The sequence below is a fragment of the Psammomys obesus genome, unplaced genomic scaffold (assembly GCF_907164565.1).
Source record: "Psammomys obesus unplaced genomic scaffold, mPsaObe1.curated_primary_1811, whole genome shotgun sequence".
In the NCBI taxonomy this organism is placed as follows: domain Eukaryota; kingdom Metazoa; phylum Chordata; class Mammalia; order Rodentia; family Muridae; genus Psammomys; species Psammomys obesus.
Window position 1 is genome coordinate 8,084,183 of NW_026596051.1, and position 20,213 is coordinate 8,104,395.

The following is a 20,213-nucleotide window of genomic DNA, read 5'->3' on the forward strand; positions in this document are numbered from 1 at the left end:
TCAGACCACACACACACACACACACACACACACACACACACACACACACACACCTTAAAAACACAGGATCAAAAGCCATACAAGCAAAAATCCAGTAAGATTTAAAAAAAAAAAAAATGCCCGAACAAAGCAACATGAGACAAAAATAAAATCTCCAAAAACTCCTTTGAGTTCATTTTGTGTTGGCCGTCTACTGCTGGGCATGGGGCCTGCCCTTAAGTGTGTTTTGTACACCCAGAGAGACCCCGTTGGAGAAACTAATTTTTCCTTTGTACGTAGTTGTTAATTAGAGCTAGATCCTTGGCTGCAGAGGGGAGCTACTTCCCCATCTCAGGTCTGGGATCCTGTCTGGTTTAGATCTGTGCAGGTCCTGTGCATGCTGTAACAGTCTCTGTCAGTTCATATGTGTATCGTTCTTGTTTTGTCTGAAAATCACCATTTCTATGGTATCATTCATCCCCTCTGGCTCTCACAATCTTTTTGCCTCCTCTTTCATATAGTTCCCTGAGCCTTGAGGGGAGGTATTTGATGAATGCCTCTCTTTTAGGACTGTTTGTTCTGAAGTCTCTCACTCTCTTGCACTGTTAAACTGTAGGTCCATGCCTTAGTTCCTACCTATGGCAAGGAAGCTTCTCTGACGACGGCTGAGCAAGACACTGAGCTCTGAGCATAGCAGAATGTCATTAGGAGTCATTTTATTACTATGTTCCTATAGCAGAACAGTAGTATTTGGTTTTCCCCTAGGTCTGTGGCCTATTTAGTCTCAGATTCTTTGCCACCCAAGCAGTCTCAAGTGTGGGTTCTGTCTTGTGGAGTGCGATTTTTTTTCCTAGTATTTTGATTTGAGGTTGTTGGAACCAAACCTCAAATCAAACCTCAGATACAGAGGGTCAACTGTATTTGTGTGCTCAATTGAAGAAACCAGCTGAAGAGAAACACAGGACTTACATGAACACTGAAAAGTCCATTTAAAGAAAGCCACATTTTATTTTCATGCAGGAGGGGAGAAAGAAACAATATCCCACTTTTCAAAATTGTGTTTTAACAACCCAAATTGCAAAAAATATTAGAGTATATTGTTGTTGTTTTTCAGACAGAAACCACAGATATCTTTGGCACAAAGAGAAGTGTCACAGTTCATTCATGCATTCATATATTTAACAAATGCTTGTATCGCAGTGTACCTTGTACCAACTCTGAGGATATTTGACCAGCCACGGTTTATTTTCTCTTGGAATGGTTTCTAGGGGCAAAGATAGAGATATGCCTAGTCTTTGCACCATTTCATGGTAACTACATATACAGACAAGAGTAGAAGATGCAATCAGCTTTGGAGAGGATCAATAATGCCTGTTGCTAAGCAACAGTATATGTAAGCAACTATATCCTAGAGTTTAGACAGGCAGGGACTTGTGGTGCATTGCATTTTTTGTTTGTTTGTTTTGTTTTGTTTTTTGTTAAGGGAATGAGGACTGATAACATTCATCAGTATGAAAAACACAGGGTATTTGAAACAGTGTGTATGGTTTGTTTTTTCAAAGTGCAGCTTGGGGCTATTCAACTGGGATACAGCCTCCTGCCCCAGATGGGGAAGGGATAGTAGCTAGGCCTGATCTTAGGACCCTAATGCTCTTTAGTGGTTGTAAGTGTTTGTATGTGTGCATGTGTACTTGCTACATGTGCCCACCCTCCTGGGATGGGTAGCAGGGAGGTAGCCTTTAATATATGTCAAGAATTGCGGACCCCTCAAACTGGAGGCCCACTACTGAGAGTAAGAGGCACATTTGGCATAGTTTGACCAAGAAAGCTGACTCTGTCCCTCCACAGACTAGCTTGAGTCCTATAATAAAGTTTCTCTCTATTTTCGCCATGATAGTTTGCTTCTCCAATAAGCCACCTTAATAACATCAGCAAAGGGCAATGCCTGCAAGGCATGTACGTGAGGAGACGGAGCTGGTGGAGTAGGGACAGCAGGCGAGGAGGTCACACAGGCTCTGTCACTAGCAGGAAGGCCGCAGGCTCTCGAGATAGAGGCTTGCTCTGGCTCCTGCCCCCTCCTGCTGCACAAATGTGATTACTGCTCTGCAGAGCACACTGAAATCAGGTTAGCGTCACTGAGTGATGCTGAGCCGGGGGTAATCAGAGCCTGGAGCAAAGCAGGTGCTAGCTTTAATATGGCTTCTGAGAATTAGGACAAGCTGACTTGTAGCTCCGTGGCACGTGGACAGGCCATTAGAACACTGTCCATGCAGCCCCCTGATGCTTCACTGTCTTAGGTCCTACTGCCTACCCACAACTCCTCAGCAGCTAGAAAGGACTAAGGCCTGTAGCAAGAACTCTGTCCTCTAAAAGTGTGGCCATTGGCGTCACTTTAATCTGTCCCTGCTCATGTGATTTTGGACAATTACTTACTCTGGCACCTTCCTTACATCAAGTATGAAGCAGGGATCATGAGTCTATCTAAGTTGAGTCACACAGGAAGCAGTTAGCAATCAGCTCCGCACCGACAAAACACTAAAACCAGTCACTCATTTCTATTCCCCGTCAAGGCTCGGTGCAGAACAGGGCATAATGTTACTGTTTGTGCACAGTTTTAAGCTCATTATAAAGAAATCAATAACTGTCTGCAAATTTAAGAAGGAACGTTTATGTTTGGCCACAAACTCATCTCAAGCGATAAGCAGTAATCATATTTGGCAGAAACCACTCTGTATACTCTGTGCACGCAGCAATAGATAAAAGCTGTTTTTAACAAGCAAATGTTTAACATGTATGAATTTAACAGCAGAAATTATTGCTCTTAGGCCAATTAGTGTTTAGATGAGAAAATGAGATGAAGCTGAAGCAATTGCTGCACTGCAGATATGTCATTTCTGAGAGACACAAAATTGAGAAAATCACGCAGTGTTAATCTGTCTTTACTGAAGCTGAGCAATTTTACCCCGAATAACACAGACAAAGCATTTTATGACTCTTATGTGAAGCAACCCGCTAGCCAGGTACCTAACGCGAAGCATTTTAATATTCAGTTAAATGTCAAGATGAAATTACAGATACCAGAGAAAAACCACTGAGGCCCTGAGGCCCACTGCATGACTCATCTTGTGCAAATGAGGCAAGTGTGGAGAATGTTGAATGCATTAAGTGAAGAAACTGGGTGGAGATACAGAAGAGTTTGAGGCTCCAGGAAAGCCTGGAAACAGGGAGCCTGAAAGCCCACTGGTACTTTCCCACTGGGCAAGTCCTGTGTCCACTGTGTCACCTTGTGAGTGAGAAAATGGAGCTCAGCAAGCAACCCAGTAGTGTGTCTCCCAAGATAATACAACTGAGCTTCACACTGCTCTCTCTCTCTCTCTCTCTGCCTCTCCCTCCCTCCCCCCTCCCCCCCCCTCACACACACATATACACACATTTGGTTTTTGTTCTTTTGGGATAGGCTTTTCTGTTTTGGAAATATATTGTGCCCGGAAATCACAGCCAGGTCATCAGGCTGGTGGCAAGATTTACCTGCTGAGCCATCTTGCCTGCCCTAAAATGATCTTTCTGCATAGTCCCAACTGACCTCAAACCTGAGATCCTGCTGCCTCCACTGCCGAAAGCTAGAATAGCAGGCTGGTGCCACTGTTCCTGGTGCTTTTCTGATGCTTGGACATCTTTGGGCAATGTTGTCCCTAGAGTGCCTACCTCTTCTGGATCAAAGACTGACTAGCAAACCCACCATTCATATGCCTCTGAGGTTCTCGCTGCAGGGCACTGTCTTTCATACTTGCCTTTGGACCAGCCAGGTACCAAATAATTACAGTTAGTCTGAGCACCTAAACTGTGTCAAAGCAGCCTTTTTGCATGCCTGGCCTGTTGCTTCCGATGAGCCCTAAGAGAAAGGCTCCCGTTCGCAGTCTTGTACTCAGATCTGACGGTCCTAGAGCTTCTGCATATGGCCTCAGTGGTGTACCCATGGCATGACATGGTCCTCTTCTTAGGGACCTGTGAGCAGGATAACTACCTGTATAATCATAAAGTCTATATTTAAATGTTTGCCTCTGCTGGGCCTGAGGACAGCCCTGGGAGCAGAGAACCTTTGTGGACATAGGTTGGAATTCCAGAGAACCTGTCAGAGCCCAGCCAGCACCTGCTTTGTCACCTTCTCGTACAGCTGGGTACAGAAACACTCTAGTCCCTGGTAAAAGCATTACCTATGAGAACCAGTGCCAAGTACCTCCACCAACCCAGGCTTCTACAAGAGCAGCAGGGCCCAGGCAGCTAGGTGGGAGACCCATAGACGCCAGGTTCCCTGGAAAGAGAGTGATGATCTCTCTGAGAGGTGGGTTTGGCTCTCAGGGCAAACATAGTTGCTCATCTCTGAAACTGAGCCAGAAAGGCCCTGGAGAGATGTCTGAAGTTCTGACTAGCCCAACTTAACACTACACCTGCAGTGTAGGTAACATTATTGGAGGGGTCAGGAGGAGGGGAAGACTTGACACAAGGGTGAAAACATTGTTCAAAGAGTATTGTGTGATGCTGTTTCTAGGGAGACTTGAACAATCATGCACCCTTGACATTTGACATACGACTGACACAAGGGTGTATGGAATTGCATGTTTCCATCAAGCCTGAGGAGAAAGTTCACTGTCCCAGCGGCATCATTTCTATGAATCAGTCTGGGCCTTGGCTTTCATAAACAGATTTTTTACCCCCCAATCAGCTGGAGAATGTCAGTTCGGCAGATATATTTTAGCAACAATTTCATGTCCAGCAAAGTACAAATTCCCACCAACATAAAGACCTGATTTCAAGAACACCGTGAGCCTGGAGAAAGAGACAGTCACAGGAGTGAACCACACGAATAAGAGCATCGCAAGGCACTGAGGGGCTGGACTCTACAGTGATTCTGGGTCATATTTCCCATTGCATGACCCACAGTATTGCATGCATTCTCAGCACCACTGCCAGTGCCAGTGGAACTTTCTCACAGACCTTTTGAAGGTTGAAGCAAATCTTTGGGAGCGAAGTCATTCTGGATAAGAAGAGTCACAGAATAAGGGCGTCGAGCCATACTCTCTAACAGTGTCCTGGTGTGGCTTGACTAGGCCTTAGCTGTGGCTGTACAAGAACCACTCTACGCATATACACACACATACCACCGCTACCACCACCAGACTAGGAAGAAAATGTCTAAATTCTTTGTTCTGTGGGAACTATCTTTTTTCTACCCAAGGCACAATCTCCTGAAAATCTTTTGTAGGTCAAATGTGGGTAATTATCCATGAAAGCTGCTACTTCCTAGCCTTACACTCAGTGCTCAGATTTCTCTATATTTATGGTGTGTGTGTGTGTGTATGTGTGTGTGTGTGTGTGTGTGTGTGTGTGTGTGTGTGTATGCACCGTATGTGTGCTGGTGCCCATGGAGGACAGAAGGGGGCATGGGGTCCCCTGAAACTCGATTTATGGACAGTTGTGAGCAGCTTTGTGGGTTCTGGGAACCAAATCTGGAACCAAACCTAGGTCTTCTATAAGAGCAGCAAGTGCTCTTAACTGCTAAGCCATTTCTCCAGCCCTTGTATAACTCTCTTAGGCAGGGTCTCTCACTGAACCTGAAGCCCACTGTTGAGCTACACCAATTGATCAGAAAGTTCCAAGCATCCACCAGTGTTTGCTCCTCCAATGCTGGGGTTACCAGCATGTGAGCCCCTGCCTAGATTTTATGCAGGAGCTGGGAATTTGAACTCAGATCCTTTTGCTTTCACAGAAAGCATTTTTATCCAATGAGCCATCTCCCCAGCTCCACAGTTCAGACTTCCGCTCATAGGTTTGTTCTCTTTATCCGATTTGGTACTTTAACCAAAAGACGAGGCATAAATTCATGGGTTTCCATCTCTGTGTAAATATTCATTACCATTGTACCTGTGCTAGCCACCGGCAATGGAAGACAGGCTGAGTTACAACAATGGCAACATGGGGCATAAAATGGTGCTTTTGTTTGTTTGTTTGTTTTGTTTTTTACCTCCTAGGTGGTTGCTACACTGGGAACCACATCTTGCTGCTCTTTTGACAATCTCCTAGAAGTGGGTCCCATCTGTAAGTATCTGATTCAGTTTTCTTTTTAAAAAGTATTCTTGACATAGAGTGGGAGATTTAACCAACCTTTCATTTTGAAGGGGGCTAATCATCATTAATTCTAAACATTATGATTAGAATTAAGGTCTCATATTTACAATAATGTAGCCCCATTGGCTTAAATTCCACAAACTTGGTTTTGAGCTAATTAAACAATGGCTAAACTTAACAACACTAAATATAATATTTGAAAGGGAGAAAGTGTCCAAGCACTTCATGCTATTATAATGTTTAGGGTATGGTGGGCATATTAAGGAAACTAAGCTCTTCAACACTTAGAGCACCCACATGAAGGACCTGTGTGTGCATACACATGGCAGGGGTTGTTTATGCTTGAATCCAGTCTATTGTCACACCCCCTTCAAAATATATTTTTTAAGAAAATAAATTTTTGTAAGCCAGAAAATGTTGGTGCATGCCTTTAATCCCAGCACTTGGAGGGAGAGGCAGGCCAGTCTTTGAGTTCGAGGCTAGCCTGGTCTACAGAGTAAGTTCCAGGACAGACAGTGATACACAGAGAAACCCTGTCTCAAAAAAAACAAAAGAAAAAAAGGAAGGAAGGAAGGAAGGAAGGAAGGAAGAAAGAGAAGAGAAGAAAAAAGAAAAAGAAAGATGCTGTTGTGATGTGCTGGGTGTAAGGATAGAAAACAGGGTGGCATATGCTACATCCTAGGTGTGTCTAAGCACACTGTACAGTGCTTTCCTGAGGACCACCTTGTGGAATGATGAATTTTTCAGACCTGCCTATCATTAAGTAGCACATAGCTGTTAGTATTGATTTAGCAAATCAATACTTTCAAGCTAAATTTCTATGAAGCATACTCCTTTCAGATCATTTCCTGGCCTCGTGCTTACCTTCTTGCTCCCTCTATCAGGACATTTTGTCTTTCTCCTTGAGACTAGAATTTTGTATTAGTTGCAAAATGAATAAATGCCTGTGTTTCTAAAGTTTCACCTTTGATGCGAACTCTGGGAACTCAGCAGGCCTTGGAACTGTTTCTAAGGTACCAAGGATATATCAGCCCACAAAACTCACCCCTCTCAGTCCCTCAGGGCTGTGAAGGCTCGGGTGGAGCTGTCCCTAGCAAGCTCTCTGACCTCAGTTCTTTGACTTGTGCCAGACATCACGACACCTGCTTGGCATTTGGCTTCATTGTCACTCTGTGTGGGCCAAGCACGTTTCCCACCTCTCCTAACCCCTGATTTGCTTGTGGCCTCTTCTCAGGAAGAGGTTCTTCTCCCCTGGGTCGTTGTTCTCTGGCTAGTAGGGAAACAATGGTGGAGGTGATGCTGCAGGCACACTGGTGTGGTGTGTGTGTGTGTGTGTGTGTGTGTGTGTGTGTGTGTGTGTGTGTGGAGGGGAGATGTGTGTGTGGCTGGCCATGACCTTAAGCAGCAGAGAAGCTTATAGCTTACAGCTGCATGTCTTAAATTCTGACCTTCATTTTCCCCTATCTGAAAATTGGAAAGAAAAACGGTTCTCATAATGGTAAAAGACTATTTCCTTCACAGTGCAGCTCAAGGGAGTTCATGCAGACAACTGGGCTGTAGGAAAGGCATGTACTGCTTGTAGTACATGCTTGTACTGCCAGGACCGTGAGGCTAATCACCAACCGTGAGAAGTGGTGTGGACATAGCCTTGCCATTCACTCCGGATTTGGCTCCACCTGTTATGAGCTATGGCACAGCTGTGATTATTACTGGCTAAAGACAGCCACACACAGCCACACAGCAGGCTGAGAACACACTGAACTAGCTGGCCATCCTCAGCTATGGCTGTACTGTGGGCCTCGTTAGCTGCAGACCTTCACAAGCTCAGCCAAGCAAGCCGAAGTCCTCTGACTCAGATGTCAGGCCAAGGACTGAATGTCCTGGCCAACAGCCGGCTGATGTCATTCCCCAGGGCTATCAGATTTAAAGCACTGAAGTCTTCTGCCAGATAGAGCCTACATGGCTGCTATCCCTGAACTCAATCTGGCTCCCCACAGGAGCAGGAAGATGACAGCCAGCAGGTGGCCCCTGCCATTAATGCCCACATTGCTGGATGATTACAGCTCAGGCTGCCCTGCTGTCCTGGAGCTCCCTCTGTCAGGCGGTTCTGGTGCTGTGGGCAGAGCCTGATATGTGCTTTGCTGTTTGGGTTCAAGCCCAGAGACTGCTCTTGGGACAATGTTGGGGGTGCTGACAGGCCAACACCAAACCCTTTCATGCATGACCGATGTTCATACTTGAGGGCAGTCCTTGTACTACTACTAGCACTAGTACTGACTGGTGGTAGTGTCTTAAACCCACCATCTCTAAACTGGTGTCTTCTATTTAGCTATCATCAATCAGAATGCTTCGCCGCCAAGCAATGTGCTCTGAGCTGGCCTTATCCTATTCATTAAAATGATCGAGTTATAACAACCCAGAGTTCTCCACTCACCATCTTACATCAGAAGATGGCTGTCTTCCAGATTCTGCTTCAGGAAACTCAAGCTCTGTTTAGTTCCTTTGAAAATGGTGCACCAGAGAGGATGGTGACATTTGTCTACCACGATGGACCAAATTCCATGGCAGCCGTTTATTAAAGAGGGGATGGATTATAGCAGATGGATAGATGACAGCCTTGGTACACATGTGGGGACACCAAGGAAGGGGGTCTGGCTGAGCAAAGTAGGCAGTCTCAGGATATGGGGAGGGGAGGGGCGTACTGCAGCTTGTCACAGCTTCATCTTGGCCCCCAGAGGGGCTGTAAGGAGGCTGTGCTGCTATGGCCTGGGTTCTGCATGTTGAGGTGGCCACGTAGAAAATAGATTGTAGTAGCAATAGTAGACCAATGGCTGCCGAGGCCAAAGGTGGTGTGGCCTCAGTGCTAATGTACCTGGCATGTGTAACTCACTATATCTAGCTGTTGTGTGTTCATGCTGCATTCACACAACTCCTATATGTGTACACATGCTGGAGAACCTGGATGATGGGGCTGGTGTCAGCCAATCATGTAAAATGCAGAACACAGAGGCATTGTCAATACCATCTCACTTCCCCCATAGAATCAAGAAAAGCCCATTTGTTTCTAAAGAGCATTGGTGAGTTATCTTTTATTCGAGTTTGGGGTTAAATTTAAATTGAAGAAGATAGTCTCCATGAGGCAGTCCTTGTGGCCTTGTATCCTTGTTCTGACCCTTGCTATAGCTAGAAGACTCAAAACTTACCGAGAACTATCTCATAGGGATGGTTGAAGACAGAGATTAAAATCAGCTGATGAAGCTGAGCACAGTGGCACATGCCTATAATTCTGGGAGCAGAAGCAGGCAGATCTTTGTGAGTTCGAGACCAGCCTGATCTACAAAGTGAGTCCAGGACAGCCAAGGCAATACAGAGAAACCGTCTCTCAAAAAAAAAAAAAAAAAAACAAACAAACAAAAAAAAAAAAAAACAAAAACAAAAACAAAAAAAAACAAGAAAATCAGCAGAGGAGACACAGGATGGTCTTGAAGTGTGAGCAAAAGGGCTTCTGATGGTCTCTGAGGAGTCATGAGGGTATGAATTTCTGTAGTTATAATGTGTAACCATGTGCACTGAGTAATGACATTTCCCTAGCAGGCAAGCTCTCCTAACCTTTAACTGTCTGTTTTTTGGTTTTGGTTTGTTTGTTTGTTTTTGCATGGATTGGGTCCTACTTAGGCCTTACTGGAAGCCCAGCTAGTACCTTCGAGACCTACTCTTCTAGATGTCAAAATTGTTAAGGGCATCACCCAGTGTCTCCATCATAAATCATAGATCAGACTGTCTGGGCCAAAGCCCCATGCCAAAAAGAGGACTGTAGGTCATCCCTCGGAAACCAGAGTAGAGGTTAGATCTTTTGCAGGTAAACTTGATTCTTCAGTACAGACTATTTGGTGCGCTCTTATCTTTTCCTACCTACTGAACCAGGTTTATGGGGAAGGGACCTGAAACATTCTTGAGTGGCCTTAGTTGTTAGGACTCAGACTGAATTGTCTTTTTCATCTGGGTGCTATGAAACAAGCTCTGAGACACTTGGGGTGCAGTTGAATGACCTGCTTTCTTTTCAAGATTTTGCTGAGTTATCCAGCATGCCCTTCACTCAAGAGTGGAGGGTATGGGAGGAGCAACAGAGGGGAGTAAAAGAAACAGAAACCTGAACGCCCTTTTAGACCCTCCCTTCCCCCATGCCATGGTATGAGTGTTTCTTACTGTCAGCCCATGCAGAACCTCCATCTTGTTTTGTCTCACTTCTTCATTCAGCATCCTGAGCTGAACGTAAACAGTGGCATCTATGGCACTTTATTAAAGGACCTCAGCCAAAAAGGCAAATTCTATAGGTAGGGGCCTATGTGGGACCCAAGCAGCACCCATGGAAAACACAGAATCATCTTCTTTTTGTCCTTTTGGGATGCTCCTCAAAACACCACAGACCCCAGGGTTTGTAAACAACAGGAATTCATTTTTTACATTTCCTGTGTGTGGAAATTCAGGATCAAGGCACCAGCTGATTTGATGCCTGGAGAGAACTTATGTGCTGGCTAACAAGTTGGGCCATTCTATGTGTGCTCACACGGTAGATGATACCAGCAGTCTCTCTGGTGTCTCTTTTATATGGGTGTTAACTGAATTCCACCGTGACAATCTGGTCGCTTCCCAAAGGGAATGCCCTCACCCTGGAGGTTAGGGTTTAGCAGACATTCAAATTACAGCATGTCTTGTCTTACAAAGGAGTATAAAGTTTGGTTGACCCCACAGCTAATCTGAGTGGTGGCTATGATCTCCATCCATCATGATCCTGTTGCTCCTTGGGGAGTGTCTTGTGTTATCCTAAGGCTTTGTCTCTTGCTGCACCCAACTGAGGTCATGTGAGCACCTGGTGAGACTGACACCTTCACCCTTGCTTCAGAAGGCTTTGGGTTTCTTCTTGTACCTTAGTTTTTCACAGTGTCTTGGCCATAGTGGTATCCATGAGTTTATAATTCATCTGACCTTGATTGGCTAAGAGTCTTAGTTTGAAGAATAAACAGAATCCAAGCTTTGAAATGTCTTTTATATCTTTTATCAGCAGAGTTCAGAATGACTCATTGTTCTTCACAGCACACACATTAATGATCATGATGTATGAAAAATCAGTGGTGGATCTATCATTTTGTATAAATATAGGACACCAGTATCTTCACCTGTGCAGGGATGGCGGTCTGTTATCCTCTTCATAGCCTCAACCTTTGTGTCTTAACTGCCTTGTAACTATATTTGGTGGTTGGGCTATTTCTCATGGTATATTTTTGCTACACACACACACACACACACACACACACACACACACACACACACACACAGAATTACTCACCTCTGACAAGAAACCAATTAAAGACCAAATTAACAATTTTCCAAAAGTCCAACTCAGTGAAACATTGACTTTAGGGGCTATTTACAGGATTCTCGGTAAAAGGTTGCCCAAAGGAACATGGATGACTCAAAGGCAGCTACATTACTGAAAAATAGACCCCAACCTAGCTGGCATCTCACAAAAGCTGCACCCTGACGCTCCCAGCATTTACTTGTAGGGAGCTTTGCTGGCTGGTCTTCTTTTCCTAGCAGCCATTACTGTTTATTATTTAGCTTTAGAGCTGCAGCAAGAGGCATCTTGTAAATCTTGTAAATTTCAAGAACTTCCTGAGACCCGAGTTTATTTACTTCCTGAGTCTTAAGAGGCCTCTGTCTGGCATGGAGTGTTTCGATTTGTATATTAGCAATACATAAAAATTATCTTTTTTTTTTTTTTGCTTGTTTTTTCAGACAGGGTTTCTATTTATGACAGCCTGGCTGTCCTGGAACTTGCTTTGTAGACCAGGTTGGCCTAGAACTCAAAAGAGAGCCACCAGCCTCTGCCTCCTGAGTGCTGGGATTAAGGGTGTACTAAAAAAATTAATGATTTTATTATGCCCTATGCACTATGCATATTATGCACTATGCCTTGCTAGAAAACTGATGCTTTTTCACTGACTTCTAAGTGATAGGATGGGCAAAGCTATAGGCATCACCCTTACCTTCATTTGCCTGTGAGAGAGTAAAGCTTAGGCTAGGTGGCTAAGGGAAGTCGTCAGCAGAGCAGTGAGCTCAGATACGCACATATTGGGGGGTATGCTTGTAGAGGGGACTTTCTCGTCCCCAAACAAAGTGAGAACTCTATCTTTAAGGCTGTTACGTGTGGGGGGAGTGAAGGTTAGTGTTGATTGTCAGCTTGATAGGGTCTGGAATCCTGAAGGAGATAAGACTCCAGGCACAACAGACCCCTAATTTAGATTAGGTTAGCATCTGGCCAGACCTCTGGAGGATTATCTGGATTAAGTTAATTGAGGTAGAAATATCCACCCTAAAAGTGGTAGCACAGTTCTCTGGGGAAGAGTCCTGTACTGCATCAAAAGTAGAAAGCTGGATGAGGACAAGTATTTGTCATTTTCTGCTGCCTGGTCACAGAACGAACAGGATCACCTACCGCAAGCTCCCTCAGTCAGAACTACTATACCTTGAACTGTGAGCCAAGTGAACCCACCATCCCTTAAGTTGCTTTTGTTAGGGTATTTTATCAAAGCAACAGGAAAAATGACTAATTCACTTAGGAAACATTTATGACTGGAGCCGAGGGTAGTTTAAGATAGTGTAAGGTAAATTACCTAAGTTTGTGGTAGACAGGGAGGAGGCAGACCAAAATTACTGTATATATTTGCAGGGTTTTCTAGAGGGACAGAACCAATAGAAATGTATATATGTATATCCTATACACACATCTGCACACATATATATTCTAAAAAATGGGATGTATTAGATTGTATACTATGGCTGCCTCTGTGTAGAGACTCAAGGAACTCAGCCACTGCTCTGTCCAGGAAGTGGATGCTTCAGCAGGCACAACCTAGTGCCAAAAGCCTGGAGATAAGTTTTTGGTAGTAAGTCCACAGTGGAAGGCTGAGGAAGCTGGAGTGCGATATCAGCAGGGACCAGCACCAGGAATGAATGAAGTTGATTAAGAAAGAGACAGCATCTGAGGCAGGGAGGTGACAGGGCTATTCCTGGGACCTCTTTATATGTGACCCACACATTGGAAGGTGCCACTGGTTTTCACTGTGGGTCTTCCATCCTCAGTTAACACTTCCTAGAAATGTCCTCACAGACATGCCAAGAGTTTTGTCTTCCTGGGTGATTCCAAATCTGGTCAACTTGACAACCAAGATCTTCAGAGTATGGATTAAGTGATGTTTCTCACAGGAGGCCTTGAGCAGGGATTAGCGAATAGATTGAAGGAATACACTGGAATGAGGGGGATGGAAAACAGAAAAGAATTAGGTAAGCACAATAGGGATTGCATGCCCTGGCCTCAACATAATGCTGTGTGGTTGCTTGTTCCCCCCACTTTGTAAGCACTCTCTGGACAGCCGATGTGTTGGAAGGCCGGCAGCTCATACATATGCCCTCACTTTTAAAGCCTGAGGGCCTTAAAGACGGAGGGCCTTTTGGAAGATCCAGCCATTTGTTAGACAAAGACTATTGATATGTGTATGTAAGTGGTATGCTAGACAGTCACTTCTTACTCCTCATGGGGTGAGGGCTACCCTGGTGAGAACTTACCATTTGCTTCTGATGTTAGGCAACCAAGAGGGCATATGGCTGCACATTGATGCCGCGTATGCGGGCAGTGCCTTTATCTGTCCTGAGTTCCGGTATCTTCTGAATGGTGTGGAGGTGAGTAAACTGTTCAATAAGGTCTTTCGTTTTGACTCTTTGCATTGAGAATCAAGCCCATGGGCCTCCTGTTTACTGGCAAGTGGTCAAAACTGAGCAACACTGCTACTCCAAGGTCATTAAAAAACAAACAAAAACAAACCCAATGTGTTATCAGTAAATTCTCCTTTGTAAGAATTCAACACCCCAAGCCAGAACAGCCAAGACTACACAGAGAAACCCTATTTCAAAAACCTAAATAATAAATAATTTGGACACCCCAAATTTTATTGCTTTGGTTTATTTCAGCAAACTACTTTCTCATCAGTTGCAATGATTATTAGAAATTACATTTCCTCAGGGAGCTGGAGAAACAGAGCAGCAAGTAAGAATGCTTACTCTTCTTGTAGAGGACCTGAGTTTGATTTCCAGCATCTACTCCCATCACTGCAACTCTAGGAGGTCAGATACCTCTGGCCTGGGCACACCTGCGCTCCATACATGTATATATACTGTTCACCCCACATACACATAATTTTTAAAAATGAAAACTAACTTAATAAAACAATCGACAGTTCCTCAGGACAGGGCCTGAGGACATTCCAGTCATATAGCCTGTCTTTTGAAGCTCTCCTGAGGTTGACAGCTATTTTCCAGTTGCTACAAATCTTGGGCAGAGCTGTGCACCAGGTTAGACTTATACATATAAATCTATGGAAAATATTTATGAGTAAAATAAAATTTCTATGCATTCCAGTCAAACAATAATTTAAAACGTCATCCTGCAATTCCCTACAATCTGGCTCAATGTGTTGTTCACATTCTTCTTCTATACCTGAGTAAGATGGTCTCATTGGCCAATATTCCATAGAAAGTCACCAATGCATTCTAAATGTCCCGTGAACTCTTCGGAAAATTACAAAATATATCCTGTCATACCGAATGAAACTCTTTCTTAAGAAGTAACAATCAAAACAGCCAGTACTCTACGTTCCCCAGACCTACAGAAGGTAAAGCAGTGCAGACATAACACAGAAAGTACACACAGATGTGATGTGGTGCTCATCTTTCCAGACTTGAGGCAGAATTCCATTATGGGCTGTCTATAGGATAGGAAGCGTTTCCTGCAGGCAACTAGCAGATTAATGCACTAAAGAGCCCCAAGAGGCCTCCTATAGAAGTCTGTCCGAGGAAGGAGATGCTAAATTAGGGGAGTCTGTGCTTTAGCCAGGAAAGAATTGCTTTTCTCTTGGAAGAAGAGGTTTCTTGAGATTTTACCTTGTAAGGGAAGTGGGACCAGCACGCAGGTTTCACCATTCCAGACTGGACTTAGCATGTGCCCTTGGGCAGGTCTGATATCCTCTAGTCACATCACAAAATGGATTTCCCACGGATGAATGCTTTGTGAGGTTAGCCTAAGGAGTGGCTATGTTAATCGTACTTAAAGGGTTTAGGAAGAGTGTGGCACATAGGAGGCTGAGCAAGCATTACATGCTTTCATTATTTTTCATAGGGGATTAAAGAAACTCCCTCTAAACCTCCTTCTGCTTGCTTGTCAGGCTTGCCAATCAATCTTCTAATCACTATTTTGAATTCTCCTAAGACTGTGATATCAGAAAAGCGAATGTCAAAGGTATGGGATACAAATTGTCCCATCTTTGAAGAGAATAAATCCCCCTTCTTGCTGGTGAGCAAACAGCATTGTGGCTCCTGTCTGCACTGTGACCATTCCTTCTCTTGCATAGTGTTTCCTTCCTGAGTGTACCATGCAGGCTAAGCTTGGATCCACCCTAGGAGGTAGAAAGATGTCAAAATCAAATTAGGGGGTTGTGTTAATAGATGGAAAGTTCTGATACTCTGATTCTGATGCCAAACCCCTTACCAGTTTTGTGGGTTCTTTGGGTCCACGAAATGAACGCTAATCTTGATGGTGTGTGGACATTTCTAATCAAATATGCTCCAAAATCTGAAGCTTTCCAAGCTCTGATATTATGCCAAAGTGGTAAATTCCATATCATGAAGGTCTGTCTCACACACACAGAAAATTTAAAAACACTGAGTAAATTATCTCCAACCTGTATCTCCGAATAATTACATTTCATGTTTAGGTTTGGGTCCCATGGCTAATCTATTTCACTCTGTTTATGTAAATATAAGGAAGCATTTCAGATATGGAACACTCGACCCATTTGTCCTTCAACATAGTGGAGGGAAAAAGAAAGGCCACGCGTCTTCTGTGCCTTTTACGTAGTCGGGCCCAGGCTGGAGGCTGCTGAGTCCAGGTTTAGGGTTTCCTGATCTACCAGTGCTCTCCTTTGGCCTGAACTGACAACTCAAAGTTTCACCTTTCACAGAGGGGTGCCGGACAGTCAGACCACCACAGCGATGGGCACCGCAGCTAGATCCTATCGACAGCAGACAGCATTCACAGCACTCACAGGGACAAGGAATCACTGCAATTTTTCCTCCATTAGTGGTACCGCTCTCTCCTTGCCTGGCTGAGGGCTTGGCTGCTCCGTGGTCAGATAAGCGGCCGCAATATCCTGCTGTGGCCCGACCCTTGCAGATAAGGGCCGTCCTCTCTGTCAGCGGGAGGAAAATATCACTGTACCGTAATGAAAGAAGTTTAAACAGATCAGCCCCAGCGGAGGGAACTAATAAAATCCCCAGCAAACAATGCTCCTCTTTAACCTTTTGTTTCCTTTTATCAACAAATGAAACTTGCTGTAATTTCCTGTCTCCTTCTCAAAATTACTTTTTCTGAAACCTGGGAGGAAATGATTCGGCACCTCCAGCTTGGGTCCATATGGAAGCTTGCTTCGGCTGGCCGTATGGCTATCTCTGACACCAATCAGGCCACTTGGGACTTTGCTACCTCCTTAGTGAGGGTCCCTGGACTTAAATAAAGAGGAGCAACCGCAAAGCCTTGGGAAGTTTGAAAAATGTCCCTTTAGGAAATCGGGCTAGACTGATCCTCGCCTCTATCTAAATTGAGCTCTGAGGCCAAATCCCTGACATTCAAATGTACTCATTGCCACTCATTAGTCACACGGGAAACCCGGGCCTGCATTTGGAAAATGGCAGAAAGCCGCCTTTGTGCTCGCGGCTTTGTGAGTGCACAGCTTACACCCAGGAGCCTTCTTGCTGCCCTTGGGAGAAACCTATTTTCTCCTTGAAAACGTGGTCTGCTAAGCCGCTGTTGTTATCTGTGACCCTCCAGGCAAGAAACCTGTAACTGTCAGGAATTCACTGAACTTAGACCTCATCTTTAAAACTGAGGAGGAGAGAAGCCCTTAGGTACGTGGGAAGTGTTGTGGTCTTGTGTCATCCTGGCCAAAGAACCTTCAGTTAAATTTTTAAAAAGGGAATTTCTAATCACTGTAGATTAGTTATGAGAGTTTTCTCTGTCATCAAATTTCTCATATTCCGAGAAATTTGCTACTTCGGGAAATTGAAGGAATGATGTGCATAAAGTATTTGCAGGCCCAATCTGTGTATTCTGGACATGGTATTTACCAGCGGAATATTCTACATTTCCAGCCCTCTGACCGCTTGAATGGGGAATCTTGTGTGCTATTACAGTATGCAACCTAGAATGTGATATGTTAGAACACAAAGGGTCTTGCTTTATCCCCAAAGAGCTGGGACTGAACTGTTTGTTTGTTTATTGTTTTGTTTTGTTTTCCTTATTCCTCTACAGTTTGCAGATTCCTTCAACTTTAACCCCCACAAATGGCTTTTGGTGAATTTTGACTGCTCTGCCATGTGGTAAGTTTCTCTGTTGTTGAGGGCCTGTGATAGCCCTTGTCCCTGCAGAGAGGGAAACCTACTTGCCAGGACACATCCAGGACCCCGCATGAGAACAGAGACAATACATCTAATCACTCAGTTCATCACTTGCTTCCATTTCAGAAGGCCTGCTGGAATTCCTGCCCAGTCTCACTCTGGCTGTAAACTTTTATCTAGACTGTATTGTTGCAACAGATTAGCTTGAGGGGAGAGAACCTGGAGACAGGCCACCTGCCATTTGACTTATCTCTCCTGAGCAGACACCAAATCCCAGGAAACCTCAGTAGTTATACTTAATTCTGTTGCTTCTGTGTATTTACTCTTAGATTTATCTTCAGCCTCTCAGACTAACTCGGACTTTAAACAATCTAAATGCTTAAAAGTACTTTCTGCAAATAAAGAAAAGTACAACATCTTTAAAATCCTCTGGAAATTCTTAGTAACAATTCAGTACTCACTTTAGCTGTATCTAAATAAGCAAAATAAGTTTAAAAACTAAGTAACAGAAAAAAAACAAAAAGTAACAGTGTGCCACTTAATGACCTTTTAAGAAATAGTGGCTGGGAATGATGCAGAAACAATAGAAACTTGTTTCTTTAAAAAAAAAAAAAATCAGAGGGAGAAATTGATTAATCACTCATAGAACCAGGGGAAAGCTTTTTCTTGAATTTATTATAGTACGTAAGGTTAACGTTTTCAATATGCTTACTTTGCAAAAAATGCTCAGTGTATAATGTAATTAAACAGATTATACGTTGCCTTGAAACTGAAAAAAAACACAGCTCTCTCTAAACTTAAGGTAACGTCAAATCTTCCAGTTTACGAAATAATCAGTGTGTTGTTTTAGTAGCTTATCTGTAGTCCTTTAACTGCTGTAAAATCAAATTCTTTTTTGTCACAAAATTTTTAATAACATTTCACAAATTTTACTTATATATGTATAGTCTGTGTGTGTGTGTGTGAGAGAGAGAGAGACAGGTAGACGGACAGAACAGGCACGCAAAAAGCCTTGGAATGTGTGTGGAAGTCAGAGGGCAACACACAGGAGTTGGCCATTTCCTGCCATCTTGTGGGATCTGAGGATGAAGCTGCCCAGCCTGTATGCGAGAACCTCTACCCTTTTAGCTTCCCACTTTGTGTTACTATAACAAAATACTGAAGAGAATCAAGAGATTAAGGTCCTGGTAGACTTGGTATGTCAGGTCAGGGTTCATTTCCTCATAGACAATTTCTTCTTACTGTGTCCACACCTAGGGAGAGGGGTGAGGGAGCCACCTAAGGAACTTTTTATAAGAGCTATTCAGTAATTATTTTTAACTAAGATTGCACCACTGTAACCTGATAACCTCAGAGTCCCCAACTCCTAGTCACTTCAAGATTCGGATTCAACATTCAGATAGCAGCTAAAAGAAACTTTTTAGTTCATTTGAACCTGAGCATTATGAAATTAAAACAAGAACAAAATTATTTCATACTCTAGTGGTCTTAGGCATGGAGTGCCAGGAAATAAAATAATAACCGGTGTAAGCTAAGAAACTAGATAAAATAGTGGGTGACAGTACATAAAATGTAGGTGATGGCAGCTTCAGTGTCTGTGATGAGGAGGCTTGAGGAATGCTTGGGGAGTGATGGGGAGAGATTTGAGTGAGGAATGAACAGAGGGTCTGGGAGCTGATATGAGGAGGGAAAAGTGCCCAGGACATCATGAATTGGCTCTTTCATTCACTGACAGGTTATTTATGATAGGGAGGTCAGGAGAAGGCCCTTTGGGGAAGTGACATTTGACCAGAGATCTGAATAGGGAGAGAGGATGGGCAGGAATAAGAGAGTGTGTGCAAAGGCCCTGAGGTAGAATGAACACAATGCCTAGCTCAGATTTGGTTGAAAGAGTTGCAGGTTTTTTGGTTGGAAGACGGCTTTGAATTGGTTTCAAGTAAGCAGTACTACATTTAAAAAAAATGGTGGTTTTATATACATGTGCTTCTTTTCAAAATGTTATTCTCATAGTCAGAATGGGTTAGAGCTGAGTAGCCCCGGGCAGGGCACATGCCTTCAGGTTCAATACAGCCCTGCTAGACAGTTAGGCAGTCAAGCACAAGGCTCTCAGAAAACACAAGCTTCTCAGTTGTTCACGGCATCCCTGAAGAAAGGGCCGTGTTAGATGGCAACAGCAGACTTTTGCCAAGAAGCAGCACACAGCTGAGCTCTCAGGCTGCGTGGAAGGAATTCTACTCTTCTTTGGTCCTCACTAGAAGTGACAAAGGGCTTGCCACAAATATCCTTGTCAGACATTTACTGCAGTTCCGGAGCTTTGCATAAGAATTTTACCTTCTAAGCAAACGCTTGCCATTTCTGAAGCACTTCACAGTTTATCTCACCCTCAATAGCTCTGCAGGGTCAGGAACTGCTCCCCTGTTTTATGGTCGAGGAAGCTAGAGCTTAAGGCTTAATCCAGAAATACGTGGTGGCATGCACCTTCAGCCTCAGCTACTCAGGAAGTTGAGATAAGAGGGTTTACTTCAAGCCAGGAGTTTGAGACCAGCTTGTGCAACAAAGAAGATTCCTTCAGAAAGAGAGATAGAGAGATAGGTGGAGAGAGC

The 20,213-nt window shown here is 43.9% G+C and overlaps 1 protein-coding gene across 7 annotated transcripts in view; it reads left to right on the forward strand.

Annotated features, from left to right (window-relative positions):
• The window catches only part of Ddc (dopa decarboxylase), an 83,289-nt gene that overhangs the window by 46,271 nt on the left and 16,805 nt on the right, over positions 1–20,213 (forward strand). For 6 of the 7 annotated variants that reach the window (XM_055623853.1, XM_055623856.1, XM_055623858.1 and 3 more), the window contains 3 exons: positions 6,009–6,075; positions 13,751–13,845; positions 17,525–17,592. In XM_055623853.1, coding sequence (XP_055479828.1) covers positions 6,009–6,075; positions 13,751–13,845; positions 17,525–17,592 — 230 coding nt within the window. Of the gene's footprint in view, positions 1–6,008; positions 6,076–13,750; positions 13,846–17,524; positions 17,597–20,213 lie in introns of those variants that run through there. The other variant, XM_055623860.1, reaches the window with a different exon arrangement.